At 38.5% G+C, this 23,729-nt stretch overlaps 1 protein-coding gene across 1 annotated transcript; it reads left to right on the top strand.

The window, feature by feature from the left end:
* Positions 1-10,870: 10,870 nt before the first annotated feature.
* On the top strand, positions 10,871-23,066 carry DUSP5 (dual specificity phosphatase 5). Its single transcript, XM_070754011.1, has 4 exons — positions 10,871-11,577; positions 15,625-15,767; positions 17,037-17,256; positions 20,670-23,066. Exons 1-4 carry the CDS (start codon positions 11,151-11,153, stop codon positions 21,089-21,091), a joined length of 1,212 nt encoding a protein of 403 aa, XP_070610112.1. The 5' UTR covers positions 10,871-11,150; the 3' UTR covers positions 21,092-23,066.
* Positions 23,067-23,729: the final 663 nt, after the last annotated feature.

The raw sequence follows: 23,729 nt of genomic DNA, 5'->3' as shown, positions 1-23,729 counted from the left end.
GTCTCAAGTCCCTTTCTGCCAATAAGAATTTGAGTCCAGACCATCTTGAATTCTGTTGACTTTTATCTACCACCCATTTGTTCAGATTCTTGTAGAGAACATTAGCATGCAATAAACATATTTTCTTTTGAACTGCTTGGATTCCTGATTTTCTGTGCTTCAGTTCCCTCTAATAAGTTAGAATTAGATAACAAATCTTGATTGAAAATCCAAATTACCATTGGACAGCATAAAGAGTTAATGTATTTATTTTTTGCTGCCATGCTGTAATTTTCTGAATTTTGGCAGCTCAGATCTGATACTCCTAGAAGATAATACACAATACTAATTATTAGTAACCATGGGCCACCTAATCTTTTATTAATATGTCTAATAATCCCCCTTTTAAACCATCTAAATCATTATGTTAAATGCCAAAAGAATAATGATTGCAATCCTTAATGAAACTTATCTTAAAATAATTATACATAAGTTTCAGTTGCAGATATTCAGAAACAATGCTATAATATTGTAGGAACTAAGCAAGTTTTTAACTGGATAGGGACAAGAATACCTAAGTTATTCTGAATATGCACTTGACCTAGAAGTCTTAATAATTAATTAATCTTATCCTGCTTTTACTATGTTTTCTTCAAAAAAAAAAAGAGTTTAAATGTTATGCTGTTGAAGTTTCCCTTGTTAATTCAATTTACTATGTGAGAGGAGAATAATACCAAAAATTTGTAGCCTTAATTGCTGCATTGTATGTGATGGTACACAACATTATGTATTTCTTCATTGTGACACTGATAAAACAGCTGGGAAACAATTAAAAGCTGGTGAATTGTTGGCCTGGTTACCAAATATTGGATTTAGATTGGTATTAGAAGCACTACTTATTTTTCTACACGGATGTAGCTCATGGCTGCCTATGCTGAAAGAATATTATGAAGAGAATAATTAGCTGTGAGTAGCAGTATGTGTGCTGTATATTCTCCATACAATAAAATAGAATGTGCATTTTATACATTTGTTTCCTCCTATTCATTTTTATTAAATCAGGGGAAATTTGAATGGCTGCCTACTTCCAAGTCCCCAAACCACTAATAATTCCTTCTGTTCTTTCTCTAGTTTCTAAAAATTCATTCCAGTAGCATTCTTTCTCTCAATGCCTTTTTCACAAGCAATCCACAGTAGATATAGCTTTAAAGTTTCATTAGCACGTTTAACTCTGGGAATTCCTTGTTTTTATGTTAAGCAACACTCTCCCCTATTCTTTCTATCAGAAGGTTTTTAAATACTGTCTTTCTCAGACAAAGCTTGGCTCTTCTGTCCTGGGAAATTTTGGATGACAATATTTAATTCTATGATAAGGAGATCATACATCTGTTTTGTAGTCAGCTGGGAAGAACATAAAAAAGATTTTATCCAAATAGTAGTATTACTATGTGTAGTGTTTTGCTTACTGTTCTGCCGGGCTCTATGGTATGAGTCTCCCGGAAATTCAAGTGTACAAATTTCAGACACACACACACTTGAAAGTTCAAAAACAATGTTCTTTATCACAAAAATTCAAAAGAAACAAAGCACCCTTTTTGTATTGCAAAGACCACTCATCCCAAAACAACCTGGTAGTCTGTACAATCCCCTTAATCAGTCCTTAAGTACTTAGCTAGCAGCTGTGAAGAAACATCACAGCCCTCCTTCTTCCACGAAGTGAAACACACACACTTTGCTCTGCTTTGGTTTCAAAGTCGTGAAAAATCAACAAACAGCAAGGCACAGTCCTGAAGAACAACGATCAGATAATCTTCCACAACGGACCAAGCCAGCATGCTGCTATTTATATCAGCAGCTCTAATTACTGGAGCCCCACCCAAACACAGGTGGCCTCTCTTATCTCCTGTAATATTTCCTCAATTGGTCTCTTCTATGCATAAGTCTGCGCCTGCGTGGGTCTAACACTTCCTCATCTGAATCAACCGAAGATAATGGAGATTGGCTTCCTGGGCTGTGTGCCAAGCCCCCCTCTTCCAAGTCACCCCCACCTTCTTCTTCTTCCGAGGAAACTGAGTCTTCGGAGAGGGGCGGCATACAAATCCAAATAATAAATAAATAAAATAAATAAACTGCATTACCTGACTCTGTCGGCAATAAAACAGGCCTATGACATGTTGATGTTTCCTCTGCATCCACCTCCACATTCCTTGGGGCAGGAGCTGGGCCGAGCCAACCACAACACTTACCTGATCCTAACTGATCTGAATTTAAAAGCCTGAGTTTTTTCATGTGCCATACAAGAAGCATTAATGTGAGATAACTTTTCTGCTAAAATGTTTCCTACTAAATTTCCTCACAACATTGCTTGAAATACATGCTTCACATTGAGAACCTGTTCCATATTTTCAAAAGAAAGCTGACAGTGTTTTTATGTACCTAATAAATAGAATAAAATGGGTCAAAAATATACACAGAAATAGCATGCCTTCCTTAGTTAGTTGGTTTCTATGAAAACCCTCTGAGCTACTGGAAAGGAAATCAGCACACCTGTGACTTACAAATTAAAAGGAATGGAGGTGAGAACAGAGAAATCATAATTTGTCATAGTAAATCTTTTCAAATCTCCAGGCGATATTATATTTCTCAGCATCTGTCATGCACCCCAAACTTGAAACTGTTTTATTCTGTGTTGCATAATCACTTTTAAAATGAAAACAATACATTTTGGTGCAAAGAACGCTTGGCCAGGCATTTGTAAATTTTGTTCACTACAGTTATAGTGAAAATCCAGTTACTGAAAATTCAATTACACTAAAGAGATAGAAGCTAGATGGTTGGGTCATAGATATCTATCTATTGCTAAAACGTTGTTTATCTGTTTGTAACCTTTAATTGGGCAAAATGGTGTGTCATAGGACAACACTTTTTGAATCCATGTACCTGAAATGGACTAACTTAAAGAATGTATCCAAAATCCATGACCCATTTCTCCCATGGGACTGAACATAGAAACATAGAAGACTGACGGCAGAAAAAGACCTCATGGTCCATCTAGTCTGCCCTTATACTATTTCCTGTATTTTATCTTAGGATGGATATATGTTTATCCAAGGCATGTTTAAATTCAGTTACTGTGGATTTACCAACCATGTCTGCTGGAAGTTTGTTCCAAGCATTTACTACTCTTTCAGTAAAATAATATTTTCTCGCGTTACTTCTAATTTCCCCCCCAACTAACCTCAGATTGTGCTCCCTTGTTCTTGTATTCACTTTCCTGTTAAAAACACCTCTCCTGAACCTTATTTAACCCTTTAACATATTTAAATGTTTCGATCATGTCCTCCCTTTCCCTTCTGTTCTCCAAACTACAGAGATTGAGTTCATTAAGTCTTTTCTGATAAGTTTTATGCTTGAGACCTTCCACCATTTTTGTAGCCCGTCTTTGGACCCATTCAATTTTATCAATTTCTTTTTGTAGGTGAGGTCTCCAGAACTGAACACAGTATTCCAAATGTGGCCTCACCAGTGCTCTATACAACGGGATCACAATCTCCATCTTCCTGCTTGTTAGACTTCTAGCTATGCAGCCAAGCATTCTACTTGCTTTCCCTACCGCCTGACTGCACTGTTCACCCATTTTGAGACTGTCAGAAATCACTACCCCTAAATCCTTCTCTGCTGAAGTTTTTGCTAGCATAGAACTGCCAATACAATCCTGAGATTGAGGATTCCTTTCGCCCAAGTGCATTATTTTACATTTGGAAACATTAAACTGCATTATTTTACATTTGGAAACATTAAACATTGAACTTTGGCATATTTCAGCACAGCCACACTGCCATGTCACTAAGCTATCAGTCAGCTACAATCACATGATCATCACTTCCAATATTCCCTGCGAGCTTTTCACAAGGAAAATCATATTGGGAAGCCAGCAGTTGGTTGCTCCCAGTCCCATTGCTTTTTTGTCCACTCATGGTTATTTTATTTAGGAAATATCTTTGAAACAATAACCCAGCAAATCATGATTTCATTTTAAATGGGATATTAGTCCATTGAAACAAACTTTCGTCTGCCATTGCTGATTGGCCGAAATCAGCGTTGTTATTATTGGCCGAAATCAGCGTTGTTATTGCAAAACGATGGGATACAAGTCAAATTCTTGCCACCAAACACATACAGCCGATGGATCAAGGCGTTATCCGCGCATTTAAGGCACTGTACACGCGCAATTCCCTTGGAAGCCTCGTGGAAGCAATGGACGCTGATGAAAACTTCACATCAAAAGGCTACTGGCATCAGTACACGATTGCATCGTGTCTGAAGAACATTCAGAATGCCTTAATGGATATGAAGACATAGACAATGAATGCCTGCTGGAAGAAATTGTGGTCAGAAGTGGTGCACGATTACAAGGGATTTGCTCCCGAAGAAATTCAACATGCTGCAGTCCAGAAATCTGTGAAGCTGGCACAGTTACTGGGTGGAGAAGGCTTCAGTGACATGACACCCGATGAAGTCAATGGGTTGCTTGATGAGCATGACCTACAGCTGACAAAAATCTGGAGGAGCTGACCATGTCAGCGAGTGAAGAAGAGGAAGAAGAGGAAGCTGAACAAGCTAAGGAAGAAGAAGAGGTTGGCCTAACGCTTGAATGGCTTGTAGAAGTGCACAGAAGAGCTGCACATCTCCAACAGATTGTGGAACTTTGGGATCCCAACATGACTCGCTCTATACACTTTAAGGCCTCCCTTGACAACATCGTTGCAACATACAGAGCCATGTTAACCCAGAAAAAGAAACTGCGCCAACAACTACCCATAACTATGTTCATCACGAAAACCAAGAGGTTTGTCACGCCATTCAGCGTCCATTGCAGAAGTGCCCGATAAGTGGTGATTGAAGAAGATCCTTAGTTATGTTAATAATTTTTGCAAATTAAAAAAAAATATTGTTAATAAATAATTATGTTTATAAATATCAGGATCACTAAGCGTCTTATTCAGTGGTGAGTACCAGTAATAATGGTGAGTAAATGGTTGTTCAGGGAAGGGGAAATGGTAATTTAGGAGTTTAAAGTGTTAAGGGATGGCTTGTGATACCGTTCATAGCCAAAAATTGTGTTTTTACTTCCGCATCTCAAATTCGACTTTCTCGAGCAGTCTCAGAACGCATTCCCCGCAAAAATCGAGGGAACACTCTACTTGCAAAGTCCTGTCTTTGTAATACTGAACTTATCTGCTGCCTTAGCAATTTTTCCCAGGTTAAATTAATTTCAAAACTATTTTCTTTCTTTCTTTCCTTCTTTTTTGTAGGCCCAACCATCCTACCACCAGTTTTCCTGGAGAAAAATCACCTTGGGGCTTTTGATATTGTTCCATTGGCCAAAAACTTATGGCTAGTGTATATACATGTTCTTTCCACACAATCATTTGCTCAAATTCTGTGGAATTCCACACCTTTCTTGACATGTTGATACAATGCTTATAAGGAAAGAAATATATGTGGAATAAATACTGTATATGGGAAAGACATTCCACCTGAGGCAAAAAAAGATATAGCAAATCATTGATATGTTCTACTTCTGTGTTATTGTTTGTTTGTTTGCTTGCTTTACTTCAGCCATAGTTACTGCAAATTTGGTTACTTTGGGTATATATTACTTTGTTGACAATGACACTGAAATTAATGTTCGTTGAGTGTAGAAAATGATGTGCAGCTTTTCATTCCTTTGAATGTTCCAATACTGTACAGGGCTAAGAATTCCATTCAATTTTGTATCCAGTACAAGAGAATTAACATGAACCACAGTATAATCCAGTATTGTGGAATAGCTCAAATAATGCATTTCTAGGTGGCTTTTCGTAATTACAGAATTTTGATTTATTGAGTTCTGTTATAAAGCCAAATGCTTTCATAAAATAAGTAGTATGTACATAACTATAAAGCAGTAAGTGTAAAGATTATTCTTAAACGGTAATCTAAAACTTTCAGATTCAAAAAGCTCTTTAAAATAAATAACTCCTTGCACTATCTATTAAAAATAACAGTGCAGTGATTCTACCTTTCTCTCCTTATGCATTTTCTATAAGGGAAAATGAAAAGAATTGAGTAGCAAGCGTTACAACTGATTGTGGCACCTAAAATACTGTAATATATATTATTAGATGTCACTTTTAATAAGCAATTACCTCAGATATATCTGGGTGTGGCTGATGAGGCCAAAATAAGGCCGAAATAGATTTATCCTAGTCTCCCTTAATTTTCAAATTCAGCAAAAAAAAAAAACAAAAAAAAACATGTGACACGTACAGATAGAATTGTCGGCTATCAATAAAATTAACTGCCTTGGAAATGGCCCTGGGTTGGGCCAAGAGGCAAATAAGGAGCTGTGATGTTCCTTCAATACACCAGGGTGATTCGACACAAAAATATGTAACCCTTCCCTGGTGCAGAGCTGAAGGGATTGGATACTGTAGTCTAGAGGATAATTCTCTCGTACAAGGCAAAGGTTGTAGGTTCAAGTCCCAGTGGGCATGGCTAGATGATGAGGCCAAAATAAAGCCGAAATAGATCTATCCTAGTCTCCCTTAATTTTCAAATTCAGCAAAAAAAAAAAAAAGTGACATATATATATATATATATGTCACATGTATTTTTGCTGATATATATATATATATATAGTAATTGCTTATTAAAAATGACATCTAATAAGTACCAAAAAAGTGAAGATTCAACTGCATGTTATATTGTAATAACTATTATTAGAACATGAGACTGTCACTCAGTTTCTTTTTTGTCTATGGCTGTCAAAAGCAAAAGACAAAATATTACAGCAGCAAAGTAAGGAAGTCATTACAATGGGAAGAAGAAAGGGAAATTCTACCTAAGCTATGCTAATGTAGAAATAATTCCCCCTCCTGCCTTTTTTTAACAAGTCCTTTCTATTTTCACTTCTCAATTCAGACAATCGTTGAAAATGAACCATATTACAAACTAAAGTGAAACTCCTAGCATAAATGAGTCATACTGCAAAGGAAAATGTGATTGCTTCAGTTCTTTATTTTTGCAATGTTACCAAAAACCACGTATTGCCACAGATGTAGTGTGTTGTTCCTTATAGCATTAAGGGACAGGTTCCTAGGATGGCATATCCTATTGGCCTGCTGTGCCCACTCCATCATCCCAGTCACCTTATCTCCCTCTTCCCTCAGCCTACACTACTGCCAATATAATACAAACTCTTATTCTACTTTTTCCCCATAATCTCCCCACAAACTACAAGAACAAGCAGATTTCAATCGCTAAAATACAGCTTTGTTTCACTCTTGGGGCACAGACCACTCAAAATTAACAGGAAACAGTTTGTGCACAGAATATTTTGCATAATGCCACCCAGTACCCTCAAAATTAGGCACCTGGGAACCATCAACCCCTGGAAAGCCATAGCCATCTCACCAGATGAACTATTTACAAGATATTTAAATAATTTTGTGGATGCATATTTGTTGCATTTACAAAAGGAGGATAGAATGAGAGTAAAACTAGAGAGGCTAAAATGGAAAGCAAAACGGTGAAACTTAGTCATAATATATGGCCCACCCTTAATGGCAATTGTTGGATGTTTCTTGCCAGCTGGCATTATGCTAAAAGGATACAGCAGCAAAGCTAGACACTGAAACCAACAATGTCTGGTACAACCTGCAGAATGAGAAAATGGGGTTCTGTCAGTTACAAGACAGGTATTGAAAAATTGCCAATGTAAAGAACCTCCTCTATGATAGAATTACTGTATACCAACACAAGAAGAATAGTAGTACTGTATATTGATCATAAAGCACATTGCTCATCAAAGAAAAAACAACAGCAACACAAATTTTGAGATTACAGTATGTTGGGTTTCTTGCTTGTTCTTGTGAACAGAGAGCTTTGGATAAGCAGTTATTTGCCAGACACAGCATCTTATTCTACATAGAAATTTCCAAAGACAATATAGCTATGTTGTCTCTAACTTCCTGCTAAAGCAGAACTTTAAAAATGTTAGTCAAGAGAGACATCCTATTTTCCCCCACCCCCATGCATTTTATAGTTACTCTACAGAAAGAATTGAATAGAATACAAAAGAATAGAATACATTATTGGCCAAGTGTGATTGGACACACAAGGAATTTGTCTTGGTGCACATGCTCTCAGTGTACATAAAAGAAGATACATTTGTCAAGAATCATGAGGTACAACACTTAATGATTATAGGAGTCAAATAAGCAATGAGGAAACAAACAATATTAATAAAAATCTTAAGGATACAAGCAACAAGTTACAGTCATACAGTCATTAGTGGGAGGAAATGGGTGATAGGAATGATGAGAAAAAATTAGTAGCAATAGTAGTGCAGACTTTATTTAATTATTTATTTATTTTGTCAAACAATTATAGGGTGGTAATTTGTACAAATAAAACATTAGATAAGTAATGATAAAAAGTAACAAAAGAAGACAATAGGACAGGGACGGTAGGCACAGTGGTGCGCTTATGCACGCCCCTTACAGACCTCTTAGAAAGGGGGAGAAGTCAATTGTAGATAGTCTAAGGCTAAAGGTTTTGTGATTAGGAGTAGAAACCACAGAATCAGGTAGTGCATTCCACGCGTTGATTACTCTGTTGCTGAAGTCGTATTTTTTGCAGTCAGGTTTGGAGCGGTTGACATTTAGTTTAAATCGATTTCGTGCTCATGTGTTGTAGGGACTTAGTAAATAGTTTGACAGTGTTGAGGGAATTATTTGTTTAGCAGAGTTCGGGGAAAAACTGTTCTTGGGTCTAGTTTTCTTGGTGTGCAGTGAGGGTAGTTGAAACAGTTTATGTTCAGGATGCGAAAGGTCAATAAATATTTTCACAGACCTCTTTTTGACTGGGTCAAATGGAAGGCAATGCAAGGCAGGTTGGCAGCAATTGTTTTTTCTGCAGTTCTGATTATCCTATGAAGTCTGGGTCAGTCCTGTGGCGTTGCAGAACCAAACTAGACAGTTATAGAGGTGCAGATGACAGACTCAATAATTTCCCTGTAGAACTGTAGAAGCAGCTCCTTGGGCAGTTTGAGCTTCCTGAGTTGCTGCAGAAAGAGCATTCTTCGTTGTGCTCTTTTGATGACGTTAGGTGACCATTTTAGGTCTTGAGATACAATAGAACCTAAAAATTTGAAGGTCTTTACTGTTAATACAATTAAAATTCAACGGAGTGCAATTTATTTATTTATTTTATTTGTTTTGTCAAGTACATATTGGAGGTATGTAAAGCTATAATAATATTCATAAACATGATACCAATAAAAAATAAGAAACATTAGATATAATAATATTCATATACAGTGGTACCTCGAGATACGAGTTTAATTCGTTCCGGACCTGGGCTCTTAAGTCGAGCAGCTCTTATCTCGAACGACTTTTCCCCATAGGAATTAATGTAAATAATTTTAATTGGTTCCAGCCCTCAAAAAACTCACAAAGTTAGTCTAAATTATGCAGAAAGACATGTTTTTAATGAAGAAATGTACATGTACATATAAATGAATAATGAAGTTTCTTTCACTTAACTTGTAAACTTTCTTAAACTTTTAAATTTACATATGTTCAACTTCTCTGCCACCCAATCCTGTAGGACAGAGGTCCCCAACCCTTTTTGCACCAGGCACCGGCTTTAAGCGATCAAGAGAGGAATGGGTGAATGAATGGACGGAGGGTGGGAAGGAAGGAAGGAAAGAGGGAAGGGACAGGAACAGAGGAAGGAAGCAAGGAAACTTATGAAAGGGGAGAGTAAGAGAGGAATGAGTGAAGGGAGGGAGGGAGGGAAGAAGGTGGGAAGGAGAAAGAAAAGAAGAAATAGAGGAAGGGAAGGTAAAAGAGAGAAAGAAAAAGAGCAAGAAAGAAAGCAAGAAAGAAAGAAAGAAAGAAAGAAAGAAAGGGGAAAGGGACAGGAACAGAGGAAGGAAGCAAGGAAACTTATGAAAGGGGAGAGTAAGAGAGGAATGAGTGAAAGGAGGGAGGGAGGGAAGAAGGTGGGAAGGAGAAAGAAAAGAAGAAATAGAGGAAGGGAAGGTAAAAGAGAGAAAGAAAAAGAGCAAGAAAGAAAGCTGCAAGCACCCCCCCAAGCCCCCCAGGCCGGCTGCAACCTTTTAAAACACGCGCGCAGCTGTCTCCTGAAGCCGAACGCGAAAGTTAGCGTTTGGCTTCAGGAGACAGCTCCTTGGCGCTTGTATCTCGAATTTGGGCTTGTAAGTAGAACAAAAATATCTCTCCCCTCCCAGCTCTTATCTCGAGTTGCTCTTAAGTAGAGCAGCTCTTATGTCGGGGTTCCACTGTACATGATACTAGTAAAAAAAAATAAAACATTAGGACAACGGACGGAAGACACGCTGGTGCACTATATTCTTATTGCTGTGGGTCTGTGGCGATTTAAAATTAGCAGTTTGCACGGGGGTACCGAAGAGCCCGGTCCTTGCAACTTTAGCAAGCCAGACAGCTCTGTTTTGGCGGCAAAAAAAAAAGACCACAAAACCCTGGTGTCACCTCCACCTTACGCTACTTCTCTTTCTTCCGTCACCACCCCACGTCCTTTCCTTCATTAGTAACTTCGACGGAAATAAGTGAGTGAGCGCGAGGAGTTTTTTCCTGATGACTGGAGGATTTTTCAAACATTCTTCAACTTCCTCTGCTCGAAGAAGAAGCCTGAGTAACGCTTTCCTGAGCAGGGCCTCGGCTCCGCCTTCCCTCTTCCTGGGGGGAGGGGGGAGGAGGAGGAGGGAATCTCCTCTACCGTCGACTGGGCGGCGCCGAGCCGAAGAGGCCTCCCTACTACGGAAACATTCCTATGACGTCGCTCGCCTTATATGGACAGAGCCGCGCGGCTCCGGCGTTCATTCAGATAAATTGCCTCTTCGCCGAAGCGGAATCCCCTGCTTGGATTCCGGGAGGGGGGATGCGAGGGCAGGGAAAGCGACCCGGAGCAGGGTCGCGGCCAGGAGTGGCTTTAAAGGAAGCGGGCTTGGCCATCTCTCGGGGGTTGTTTCCAATAATCGCCCGCCCGGGAAGCTTAAGCGCCTGAAGGGGAGACCCTTTCTGGCGAGGCTTGCTTCGGAGAGCGGAAAGGAGCGAGAGACGGGCGGAGCGAGCCGAGCAATGATGAAGGTAACGGCTCTGGATTCGCGTCGGCTCAAGCAACTGCTCCGGAAGGATCCCGCCCTGTGCCTCGTCCTGGACTGCAGACCTTACTTCTCCTACTCGGACTCTTGCCTCCGAGGGTCTCTCAACGTCAACCTCAACTCCGTGGTCATCCGCCGCTCCCGCGGACGGCCCGTGCCTTTACACTTCGTGGTGCCCGACGAAACGGCCCGGGGGCGGCTTCTGCTCCCGCCGGCTGAAAGAGAAGACGGAGACGCGGACGCCACGACGCCCCCGACCCCTCGGACTTTGACGGCCGTGGTCGTCCTGGATCAAAACACCCGACACTGGCGGAAGCTCAAAAAGGAGAGCACGGCGCAGATCGTACTCAACACGCTCTCCGCCAGCCTGCCCGAGGCTGGAGCCCGCGTCTGTTTCCTCAAAGGTGAGGCCGTCGGGGGGAAAGAAGCGCTGCGGGGGTTGGTTGGGGAGGGTAACCGGGAGGGAGAAGGGCGGCGGCGGTCTGGACTGGCTACGGGAGCTCCTGGGAAGAAGCGTCGCTGCAGGGAATTGGAAACGCGGATCTTGCTAAACCGGATCCCAAAGCGAACTCCGTCTGGATGTCGCCTGTACCCTAATGAGCCAGAGCCTGGCGGCGCTGCTAGCAATGAGCAGCCGCGGCCGCCTTGTTTTTAAATGATACCTGTCCAGATGCTATAGACTGGGTAGGTTGCGCAGAACGAGTGAGAACCGGCCCGGTCGCGTAAAAAGCACGTGTTCCGTGCAATCTATTGTGTGCTAAACGAGAAAGTAAGTGGAGGTTTCACGATTCGTGATCTGTAGGTTTTTCTTCTTCTCCTGACTTTGCTATAACTTTCCCCCCCTACAAGCGAGGACATAAACGCACGCAGGAAAGGAGGGGCAGAAGCAGAATCAATACATTTCCTGCCCTCTTCTGTACATTTTAAGGTGACTAATGAATGGAAGCTAGCCTAGATCTGATCTTTTAGTCCAGCAAGAAAATAGGCTCTTTTACATATTTTTAGGTGACTACTGAATCAAAGTTTACCTAGATCTAACCTAAAAACATAGGCAAGATGTATTGGTTTTGCTATAAAAATTGAAACAGATTCATGACTTCACCATCCTTACATGCCACATCCAAACACCATCCTGGCTTTTATTCTTGGGTTTATTTAAATATGCACTTGGCTCATACATATAAATCCATATAAATTGCGTATAAATAAAATAAATAAAATACATTACTGTAAGTATTATGGTAGTTTCATGAAAGAATTTATAGAGGAGATGGAAAGCAATCAGAAATATCAGAAAGCTTTTAAATTAAAGGAATGCAGAAGTCAGCACTGCCTCCTATAGGGCAGATCCTTATCATTTGTGTATTCCAACACAACCATTTTTGTATGTAACAAAAATGGTCTCTCAGAAAGCAGTAGCATAGTACTTTTATTAGGAACAGTTTAAATGTCTTAGTTGATCCTGTTAGAGGCATAATGATTACTGCTTTATATTATTTAAATCAGAAAACATTTGGCATCTTTTTTTCCTCAATTATATCAAACTGTTGCAAGAAAATCTCTACACAGTATGCTAATTCAAATGGATGCTAATTTATTTATGCTGGCATAAAGAATTATTTTATTTTTACGAAGACTCATGTCATGTAATTTGGATTTTGAAATTTGATTCCTTTGATGGGTGGAAACAAATGAGAAAATAAAGATACTGTAATTCAGGAATATTTCAGCACATACTTAAAGCAAAATTTTAATAAGCTACGTACTAAATCATGGTTCTGATCTACTTATTAGATGTTTAGTGGTTTAATCTCTTAAATGGCAGTCTCTTAGTCTTCCTGTTTCCAAATCAAGAAACAATTCTCAGAATCTCCTATATTCTTAACATTTTATTTGATACAGCAAGGCGACCTTAGGAAATGAACGTAAATATTAGTGCTAATAGTTTTTTCCTGTTTTAAACTAATTTAGCATGAGATACCAATGTAGGAAATTCTCTGGGTGATTTTAGACTGAATGTCATTCATGTTGAATATCCTGAAATAGAATGCCTATTGTTGCTATAGACTGCGTGTTATCTTCTGGAAACTGGCTACACTGGTAAATTGTGTTTGAGTCACACGCCGATGCTGTTCTTCTTATGTTTCTAGCTCAGTCTGAATGTTCACAAAGAACTAATGGAAGAACCTTGAGGCTTATCCCAAGGGTTTTGTCTGTTTGTGATGTGGGAGAGGATTCATTGTTGCGTGGAATCAATTTTCTAAGTGGGTCTACACTCAGTCAGTCTGTCATGCATGACTCAGAAAGCTTGTCAGCTAACAGTAACCACAAATGCAATCCTGGTCTTCAGAGAATACTTTTGCTGCTGAGTGACATCATCCTTGCCAACCGCCCCCCTCCCCAATATTTTTGAAAGCTTTCAGTGCGTGTTATGTCACTTTCTCTGATGCACCGCTCATAATAGGACCTTTTTTTGAAATGGTTTGTCCATTGATTTTAAAGCGTCAATTGACTGTAGCACCGAGTTGAAGTGAACAGTCACAAAAATCTTTAAAATGTGTACCTCATTGGCAAGATGATTTCCTTACATAGATAAATCATACATATTTCACTGTGAAATTGTTTTTTTTTTTCATTGAAAGAGATTTAAATTAAACTGAAGAAATTATTTGCCATAAAAGAGGCTGTGGCCACTTTTCTGTGCCTATAAGTTTGATCCCTCACAATGAAAAGGAAGAATCTCTGCTTTTGCAAGATGAGCAATGCAGTAGTTAGCGGAAATCATAGCATTAGAGCAGAGCCATAAAGGCGTGCAGGCAGAGAAAGAGCTAGAGAACTGAATAGAAAGGTGACTCATATTAAAAATAGCTGGCTAATCTCCTGATCCCCTGGTGCAGGGGTCTCCAACCTTGGCAACTTTAAGCCTGGAGTTAAAACAATAAACTTATTTATTTGCCCTTACTAGGCTCTTGTGATTATTATTTTTAATTGGAGAAGAGTTAAAAGATGAAAGCACAATGTTTTTATACTACTTGAATTGAATATTATTTTTAAAATCCCCCAAGTCCCCACACCACTTTTTCTTGACTTTTACTCCTTGTTTCCTCTGAATTTTATTAAATTTGTCTTGACAATGTACCAACTCAAGGGATTTTGGGGAGTGAAGTTGTAAGGCAGTCACTCTGATTATGTTTCGTTAAGCAATGTGCCCTAATTTAAAGTGGGATTGTCAAACATCAGATTTCTACTAGCAAAATGTTTGGCTTCTTCTCCTTCCCCCTTTTGCTTTTTCTTAAAATGTATTTCTTAGGATTAAAGATATACAGGATTGTAGAAATATGTCCTCCTTTTCTCATTGCATTATTAGAAATCATTCTTATAAATGAAAACATAATAAAAATCCACTCTCATCATCATAGTTGAGGTTCTACATATACTATTCAATATATCTATCATATTTTTTGGAAGACACACCGGAGTATAAAACCTTAATTTGGGAGGAGGAAAACAAGGGGGGAAAGTTCTGTCTTTGCCTCCCAGCAAACAGTACAGATCATATACATTGTTTGCTGCGTATTTCTGTATCTATCTGATAATTTGAACATTCTATAGACATTCATAGTTACCGACTTACCTCCTTGCATCCAGCTTCAGCAGTCTGATTAGCACAAGAAAATAAAAATCTGTCTCTACAGTACTTCTACCTCCCAGCAATTTGCCTCCTTGTAGCTAGATTCACTTTCAGTTTTAGCACATGGCCTGCCTGTGGGTCGGAAGTTGATAATCAGTTTCTTGTGCTAATAAGGCTCTGTGCAAGGAGGTAAATTGCTGGGAGGCAGAGGCCAAAGGGTGGGGGTGGCTGGGTGGGGGCTACACTCGGTGTATAAGACACACCCAAGTTTTCACTCTCTTGGGGGGTAAAAAGATGTGTCATATAGTCCGAGAAATATGGTAGTTTACATTAATTGTGTAGTACATTTAGAAATCTAACATCTTTTTGTACAGAACAACTACTTACATGGGGCTATTTAGATAGGTATCTACAGCCCATCACAGGGTTTCATTGACTTTTATAACTCTTAATGCATTGATTTAATTTGCCAAGAGGCAAAGGAACGGAAGTGTTTAATCAAAACACAGCAGCCTTTCAATTTGCATTTTCTCAAAAGCATAAAAAAGTCTGAAAGGAAATATTTTGATATGTCACATTTTATTTGCAGTTTTTCCTCTTCAATTCCATAGCTCTAAATGTAGATTCCTGTTTTTAGTTTTGCGGGTGTGTGTGTGTGTTGTATTTTGCTTTATTTTCTCTGTTTTTCTTTGTAATAGAAACTCATAATGCAATAGGAAACAGGAATCATGTTTGGGGGGGAGAGAAAATGATGATCCAACAGTTATATGCTGTCCCCTAGCAATTTTAATTTATAACTTTGTACTTGTAATTTTTCCAGGTGGTTATGAAACGTTTTACTCACAATATCCAGAGTTCTGCATAGATGTAAAGCCTCTATCCCAAGAGAAGATTGAAACTGAGAAAAGCATCAATGGCTTGCACGAGAAGCAATGTATCCACCAGAAGCCAGCATATGATCAGGTGTGTTTAGAGGAAAATAAGAACAATCTGTTCACGGAGGGATGGATCTTTGTTAGCTGTGAAACTTAGTTATTGGCTCAGTAATTCTAATAAGCTATGTGTCTACTATATCAGGGCCACCACTATTATCAACAGTACAGGTAATATACACTGAGCCGAGGTGGCGCAGTGAGTAGAGTGCAGTACTGCAGGCCACTAAAGCTGACTGCTAGATCTGCAGGTCAGCGGTTGAAATCTTATCACTAGCTCAAGGTTGACTCAGCCTCCCATCCTTCTGAGGTGGGTAAAATGAGGACCCGTATTGTGGGAGCAATATGCTGGCTTTGTTAAAAAGTGCTATTGCTAACATGTTGTAGCCCGCCTTGGGTCTAAGGAGAAGGGTGGCATTAAAAGAATCAAATTTAAAAAAAACCAGCTTCCCAATTCCCTTTAGAAAGGACTACATATAATAATAATAATAATAATTATTATTATTATTATTATTATTATTATTATTAATTAGATTTGTATGCCGCCCCTCTCCGTAGACTCGGGGCGGATCACAACAGTGATAAAAAAACAATACATGGTAACAAATCTAATATTTAAAATCTAAAAATAACAATTTTACATTAAAAAGTCTAAAAAAAACCCAATATATAAAAACATACACACAATCATATCATACACAAAAGTAGTTTTTAATACGATTTGATGGAAAGTTATTAAATATATAGTGAGTAATAGTATAAACTTAGTTTGAGTTTCCATCTATTATGATCAAAGATCAGCCAGTCGTAGTTACTCTGATTTGATTCGATTGCATGCAAGTTTTAGGTTTTGCCTTGCCACCTACTTCTTTGATTTAATCATCCATTTTGGAGCAGTAACCACAACATACTACAGTATTTAAAGTTTAGTGCAATCCCTGGATTAAAAACTGGATTAGAAAGTACTAGATTCCTGATCTATAGCTTTTGGAACAGCAGCTATTCCTATCTGCAACATCCATGTTGATCTGAGTCTTGTAGTAGAATGAGGGTAAATATGTTTAGAAGGTGAAAAACTTAGCAAGTGCCAAAGCAGCAACGGGGTTTAACTGCCTCTGTTAGAATTTCCACTTACTGCAAACTCTTTCAACCTCAATACCACAGTTGTTCATCACAGAAACATCTGGAAGAGGTCCAAAATGCTTCCCAGAAATTTGCCAGAGCTGCCTATTATCTTGAGTTTATTAAATAAGAACCATCCAGAAAATCTATAATGATTTATTCCTCTTTTGCTTTCCAGGGCGGTCCAGTGGAAATCCTACCTTTCCTATACCTTGGCAGTGCCTATCATGCTTCCAAGTGCGAGTTCCTTGCCAACTTAAACATCACTGCACTCTTGAATGTTTCCAGAAAGAGCTCTGAACCCTTTACTAACCAATTCTGCTATAAGTGGATTCCAGTGGAGGACAGTCACACAGCAGACATCAGCTCACATTTCCAAGAAGCCATAGAATTTATTGGTAGGTGGATTTTCTTTTTCTCTCTGTTGCAAATGAAAAATAACTCTTGAATCATGAAAGGAAGCCTGTCTCCACTAGTGTCAACTACAGAACCTCCTTCCCCTTTCCAGGAGCATTTCAGAGGATTATGAATTTTTGTTTTTATAGGTTCCATGGTCACAAGCAGCTTCTCTATTAATTGCTGTGGTAGTTTTTATGGTTACAGCCATAATATTGTTAATAATAATAACAATATAATAATAATAATAATAATAACAACAACAACAATAATAAATATTTCCATAGAAATCTAGATGGTCATTTGTAATTTGTTTACCTTGCCTGTCATTTTTGTTTTTGCATGCGATAGATGAAAAAAGGCAGCATGTAAATATGTTAAATATTTCCACAGAAATATTTATTGCAATCCATACTAGTTATAGTAGATTTACTAAAGGTACTTTGGGAATTTTGGAAAATAAAATATATAGATATCTAGTCTATAAGCCATTCTTACTTTTCCTGTGTGTGAACCCTTCACTCTTCCCATACCTGCCCTCTTCTTTTCACAATGTAGGGCTAAGCATTCGAATTGTACTGCTGGGTGGAAAGTGTGTAATAAGTTCTCTTTAAGTGTTGAGTAGGGGGATATGAGACTGAAAAGAAATGAGTTGGCACACAACAGAGGATACAGTTAATACCTGTCTACTGGGATACTTTGAGCTTTTGTGTATTCCCTGGAACTCTTTGAGAAAGTTTCTGTGGAACTCATTTTTATGAGAGACATACCGTAATATTTCCCAAGCATTTTTAGCTGGATTAGACATATTATACAAATATACAGTGCAGAGATAAAAATCATAAATGGCAGGGTCAAATAGCTAGATATACGATAGATTTGTGCAAAGCTTAGGTAACCAACCATAATGTAAATATCTTGTGGAAACTGTGGAGAAGAGACAGATATAGTTAATCAGAGGTAAAAAAAACCCTGCCACGTTTACAGTTAACATTTTGATGAAAGTTTTCTATTAATTAAAAAATTGCAACAGAAATTATACTATAAAATTATAGTTAAGTCCTAGGGCCTAGGCTATTTGGGGAAAAATCACCAATTCCTAAATAGGAATAGCTTAGGGCTATAACAGGTTCATTAAGTAGGCAGGATTGTCTAATTTGTTTATCCATGGACAATAGAGCTGAGTTCAGTTATTTTAAATTATAAATTTATAAATAAATTTAGAAACAATTATAAATTGTTTTAAAAGGGTATATTATTTGGATATGATTCTTGAAATATACTATTTCTGGCCTTTTGAAGAAAAAAATCTAATTCATATCCAATTTAAGAAGCCACCCATTCAAATCTTTCTCTTACTATTAACTTGCTAGATAGCATTAATTGACATCTCTAGGTCTCTGCTTCCACCTTTATCCTTCAATGTGAGAGAGTATCCTATCTAATAAGCTTTATTCACTTGCTATGTTTATATTCCACTTTGGGTTTGAGATGTTCTCCCCATTTTCCCACAACAGGAGCTTTGTGAAATGGGGTGACTCAAAGTCACCAATGAATGTCATAGATGAATACTGATTTGAAGCTAAATTTTTGCAATAAAAGATTTCTGAGACTTCTAAGCACTTTACATATCAATGCCTATTCAATGCTATGTAGTAAATAAAGTTTAGGTTCCTGGCTTTAAAATAAAATGACTTCCATGGATGCTTTAGGAAGCTTTATAATAGCAATTAGGGAGTATGTGACTCTGGGTGGAGTACAGTATGGCCTATAAATCTAACCAATTTCACAATAGAATATAACTTGGAAATTCATTTCCTAGTCCAGCTAAAGCAGTTCAGTTCTATTTTTAATCCTTGCATTTTACGCAAGGGGCTTATTTTCAGCATTTTCTTTTAAATCTTATAACAATAATTGAATTGTGTGAGTAACCTTGGGGCCTCCCATTGCGTAAAATGGTAGCTCTGCTTAAGCCATTTATAGTCTGATTTAAGTCCAAGTGCCACTTGTCAAGGGTTGTAATTAGAGATTTTAGAGTAGTTTATTGTGCTGTTTGTGGTGGAAACCCCAGGAGCCCTGGGCTTGGCATGGTGGGTTCAAAATGCATATTGAAAGTCTACCAAAAAGATCTCACAGGATGGGGGCAAAGGCACTGATTTCTGTGATCCTAGTAAGCAGGGAAATACACTCATTTCCATTTGCTTTGAGAGAGTGTTTTACTGCCAGCATGCGTTTCTAATGAAAAGAATCAAACTGTTTCAGTTTTTTAAATAGAACTGTAGGAAGTCCATTTCATTAAACATCTGCTGGCGTAATGTGGCTAGATTTGGCAAGGGTGAAGGGAAAGCAAATCCTTTTTATCTACCATATAGTCATTGAGAGTTTTAATTTTTCTGTAAATCTGGCCCACAAGAACAAGGATAAATTATTTTCTTGGTGTTCATTGCATCTGTTAAATACCTTCTGAATGTCCTTCTCTTAGCAATCTGAAATGAGTAATAAATGATTTGCACCATGGCATTCATTTATGTTTGATTTACTAAACAATTCTATATGGCTGCCCACCTTAATTAAGGTAACTTTAGGGAACCAAAAAATTAAAATAAATAAAGAAGCAGGAACCAGTTTTTTAAAAAACTAATCAAGGTCACATAGATGTTGGCTTCGCTAAGATCAGGACTGCAACATCTGCAGGAAAAGCCAGGTCCTTCAAGGCCTTCTGGAAAGCCAACTTCCAGCAGATGTGGTAGATAAATCCACAGTAACTGAATTTAAACATGCCTGGGATAAACATATATCCATCCTAAGATAAAATACAGAAAATAGTATAAGGGCAGACTAGATGGACCATGAGGTCTTTTTCTGCCGTCAGACTTCTATGTTTCTATGTTTCTAATAGGGTCAGGACCATCCAAAGCTCAGGAATATTGTTCAACAAGGCAGGAGCCATGGCAAGGCACGCTACCAATAAGTAACTCATAGTGTTTGTAATACCTTTGTCAGGCCTGAGTCTTCATGTGGAGTTTAGAGAGTTCAGCCTGACACAACACAAGGGGGGATGGGAGGGGTAGTGAGTAGTTAGAGAGGAAAGATTCCAAAGATTCCTTTCTCCATGCCAAGGCCACCGTTTGTTCTGCGTCAACTGAAGAGAAGAGGAAGTTGATAAGCTCCTGCACACAGATTGGCTCTTGTGATGAACTTGTGGGTGTGGGGGATGTAAGATGAACCTTAACCTAGGTGGGATTCTGGGAAGGACTCAGAATCGGAATGACAATGGCGTAGCTAGCATGGTTCTGTTAATAAATCAAGCTCTGATTGAGAGAAATGGACTGGAACTTGTTTTATTTCTCAGATGCTATTTAAAACGCTGACAACCTTCTATGTATATTTAGTCCATTTTATTTCTTCTTTTCAGATTGTACCAGACGGGCAGGGGGCAAGATCCTGGTGCACTGTGAAGCAGGGATTTCTCGCTCTCCCACCATCTGCATGGCTTATCTGATGAAAACGAGAAAATTCCGCCTGGAGGAAGCATTTGACTATATCAAGCAACGAAGGAGTCTGATCTCACCAAACTTCAGTTTCATGGGGCAGCTGTTGCAGTACGAGTCAGAAATTTTGTCTTCAGCTCCTAGCCCTCCTGTTGTGTCTTGCAAAAGGGATGCGGTGTCTTTCTTCACGGAAGAGCTGGCTTTGAGCAAAAGTTTCCCCTTTCCTACCTCAGTTTTGAATTCAGTGCCCCTGCACTCGCCTGTCCATCCACTAACGTTGAACCCTATTGCTGCAAATTCATCATGCTGGGCCCTCTTGGGAACAAGAGACAGTACAGTTCAATGAGGTGAGGCGATGATAACAAGACATTTCATCTACACGCAATACAGAAGCCCTTATTTATTTCATTCTGTTCCAGACACTGGAATGACTGTCTACATCAGAAGGGAAAAATATGCTTTTATGTTCAGATGGAGTGGAGATGAGTTTGGTGCATTGAAGCTCGGGCCAGCTATGCAATTTGGAGTTATCATGTGCTAAATTTAGGAAATTCCAGGTTTTAGTTCAGATAATCTGAGGACTCTACTTAGAACTTGGAGATACTGTTCCCAGAAGCAAATGCCCCTCATTCTGATAAGAACTTCTGTAGTTCCCGGGTAGCTGTTTGAAAGAATAGATCTCTTCGGAGAATAATGTGTGCATATTTATAAGTGTTTTAAATAATTTCTGAAATATTTGTGCATTCACTACTGTACATCCAGACCTTGCTGGAATAGAAAGAACCACATTTTTTTAAAAAAAAGTTATATTCATACTGTCTGATTGCCTCTTAGTTCCTGCGTCCTTCCTTCTCTTTTAATTATAGACATGCGTTGAAGCGTAAGCAATAAACAGCTGTGTCAAGGGGAAAAGAGCTGTAACAAAAAGCACAATTTACAAAAGAGCAAACCTTGATATTACTTGGTAGTGGCAAAAACTTGAATGCTTGCCTTTTTTTCTTTCTTTGGTGGGTTAGTAAAAAATGTCACAATCTGCCATATGAATTAGAAAGCTGGCGAAACAAATGCCTCTTCTTCCCCTTTGCACCAACCAACCTCCATTATTTTGTTGGTGTACTACAGAGTTCAAGGTTAAAATTGGACCCTTACCTGCAAGTCTCTGCTTCATGCTGTTATCAGCAAAATGAAGTAAATTCGGGAGATAATTTCTAGTTGCCAAAGCTGCAAAACCATGAAGATTTCATACTTCATTCTCCAACTCAATACAGTTGGAGCTGACTTTTCATGATGTTCTTCAGCTGTTTTAACTACAACTCCCATTATCATGAGCCAGGATGGGGATAATGCAGCATATTTTATTCATTGCTCTACAACATTGCTCTTTCCCAAAAACAGTGCATTGATTTTGTCATAAAGCTACAGTATATGACTATGTAACATACTTATAACACACAGCTTGTTTGTTTTTCACAACTTGAGCATACCCACCATGTCTTAGCATTACAACATGGGCTGTATGAGCCATTTGGAAATAAACCATGATTTGAAAAATTTTATCTTAAAAGTTTCTGTGTGAACAGAGCCATTTTCTTTCCTATATTTTATTATTCTATCAGAGACACCCATAACATCCTCCTTCAGGCATTATTCTTCATATACTACTAGAAAGCCTTAGCAGTTCTAGAAATGGCAATATAACCTACCTTTCTTTTTGTCTACCTTAGCCACCAGAAAACAGATTAGCAGGGTGATAGCTACAACTAGCTATTCAAAATACTGTATCGCCAAATTCCAACCTCCCTGAATTAACAAGGGGGACAATGGGTGGATTTACTTGTCATCAAGGCATAGTGAGGACTGAACTACCTATATAATATTTACAGATTCACTCTTAAGGTATTTGTTCTGGATATCTGGTGACAGAAAGGGCAGTGTTTCACAATGAGATTAGACATGATTCAGAAGGCTTAAACTGCAGCAAAATAATTGCATGTTAGTCACTGGGTCATGTGTAAGACATATCTTTTAGCTAGAAATTGCTATATGTAATATCTGGCAGCTGTACTCTTAGCTCTTGATTTTTGATTGAACTGGTCAATGATATCAAAGGAAATATTGTAACTGAACAAACATTCCCATAGCAATTGTTACACAAAATACAGTTTTGGAATTTCTAACTTTGTTCTGTGAAAATGTATTTTTCTCTGTACATTGAAATTTGAATGTATGTGTTTTTAGATTTTTTTAATCAATGGGGGGAGAAAAGAAAGACAGTCTGAAAAACAATAAATCTACCATTCAATTGAATGACAATTCTTACTGAATGACATGTGTACTAGTGTTCCTTGTGTTGATTTTTTTCATTTCACATTCCTGCCTATGGAATTATTTATTTCTTAGCAAATGGGACTAAAACAAAAATAGGCAATCTATATTTTTTATGTTATCTGCAGATGGCTCCATGATTTGCTGTGGTTTTGTCCTGTGACCATTACATTTTTTCTCAATTTGAGAAAAGGCAAGAATTGCTTAGAAAATTTATGATTGTGAATGGAAGCATTTAAAAATAAAATATTTTAAAAATGTTTTGTTCCACAGATTCGATACAATAGCAGGTATTTTGTGTAGATACAGTGGTGCCTCTACTTACGAACTTAATTCTTTCCCTGACCAGGTTCTTAAGTAGAAAAGTTTGTAAGAAGAAGCAATTTTTCCCATAGGAATCAATGTAAAAGCAAATAATGTGTGTGATTGGGAAAACCACAGGGAGGGTGGAGGCCCTGTTTCCTCCCAGGAGATTCCTAGAGAGGCCCCACAGAGGCTTCTCCCCGCCTTTTCTAGCCATGTTTCCTCCCAGGAGATTCCTAGAGAGGCCCCACAGAGGTTTCTCCCTGCCTTTTCCAGTTACAGTTTCAGAGGCTCGGGTTTGTAAGTGGAAAATGGTTCTTGAGAATAGAGGGAAGAAATCTTGAACACCCGGTTCT

The sequence above is a fragment of the Erythrolamprus reginae genome, chromosome 5 (assembly GCF_031021105.1).
Source record: "Erythrolamprus reginae isolate rEryReg1 chromosome 5, rEryReg1.hap1, whole genome shotgun sequence".
NCBI classification, from domain to species: Eukaryota; Metazoa; Chordata; class Lepidosauria; order Squamata; family Dipsadidae; genus Erythrolamprus; species Erythrolamprus reginae.
The sequence above is the reverse complement of the archived record's forward strand: the minus strand, read 5'-3'. Positions and strand labels throughout refer to the sequence as shown.

Bases quoted from the DNA above. Each gene is read 5' to 3' on its own strand.
- DUSP5 (XM_070754011.1), top strand. From the start codon at position 11,151: ATGATGAAGGTAACGGCTCTGGATTCGCGTCGGCTCAAGCAACTGCTC. The intron at 11,578-15,624 runs GTGAGGCCGTCG...TAATTTTTCCAG, and splicing joins CCGCGTCTGTTTCCTCAAAG to GTGGTTATGAAACGTTTTAC. The intron at 15,768-17,036 runs GTGTGTTTAGAG...TTTGCTTTCCAG, and splicing joins AGAAGCCAGCATATGATCAG to GGCGGTCCAGTGGAAATCCT.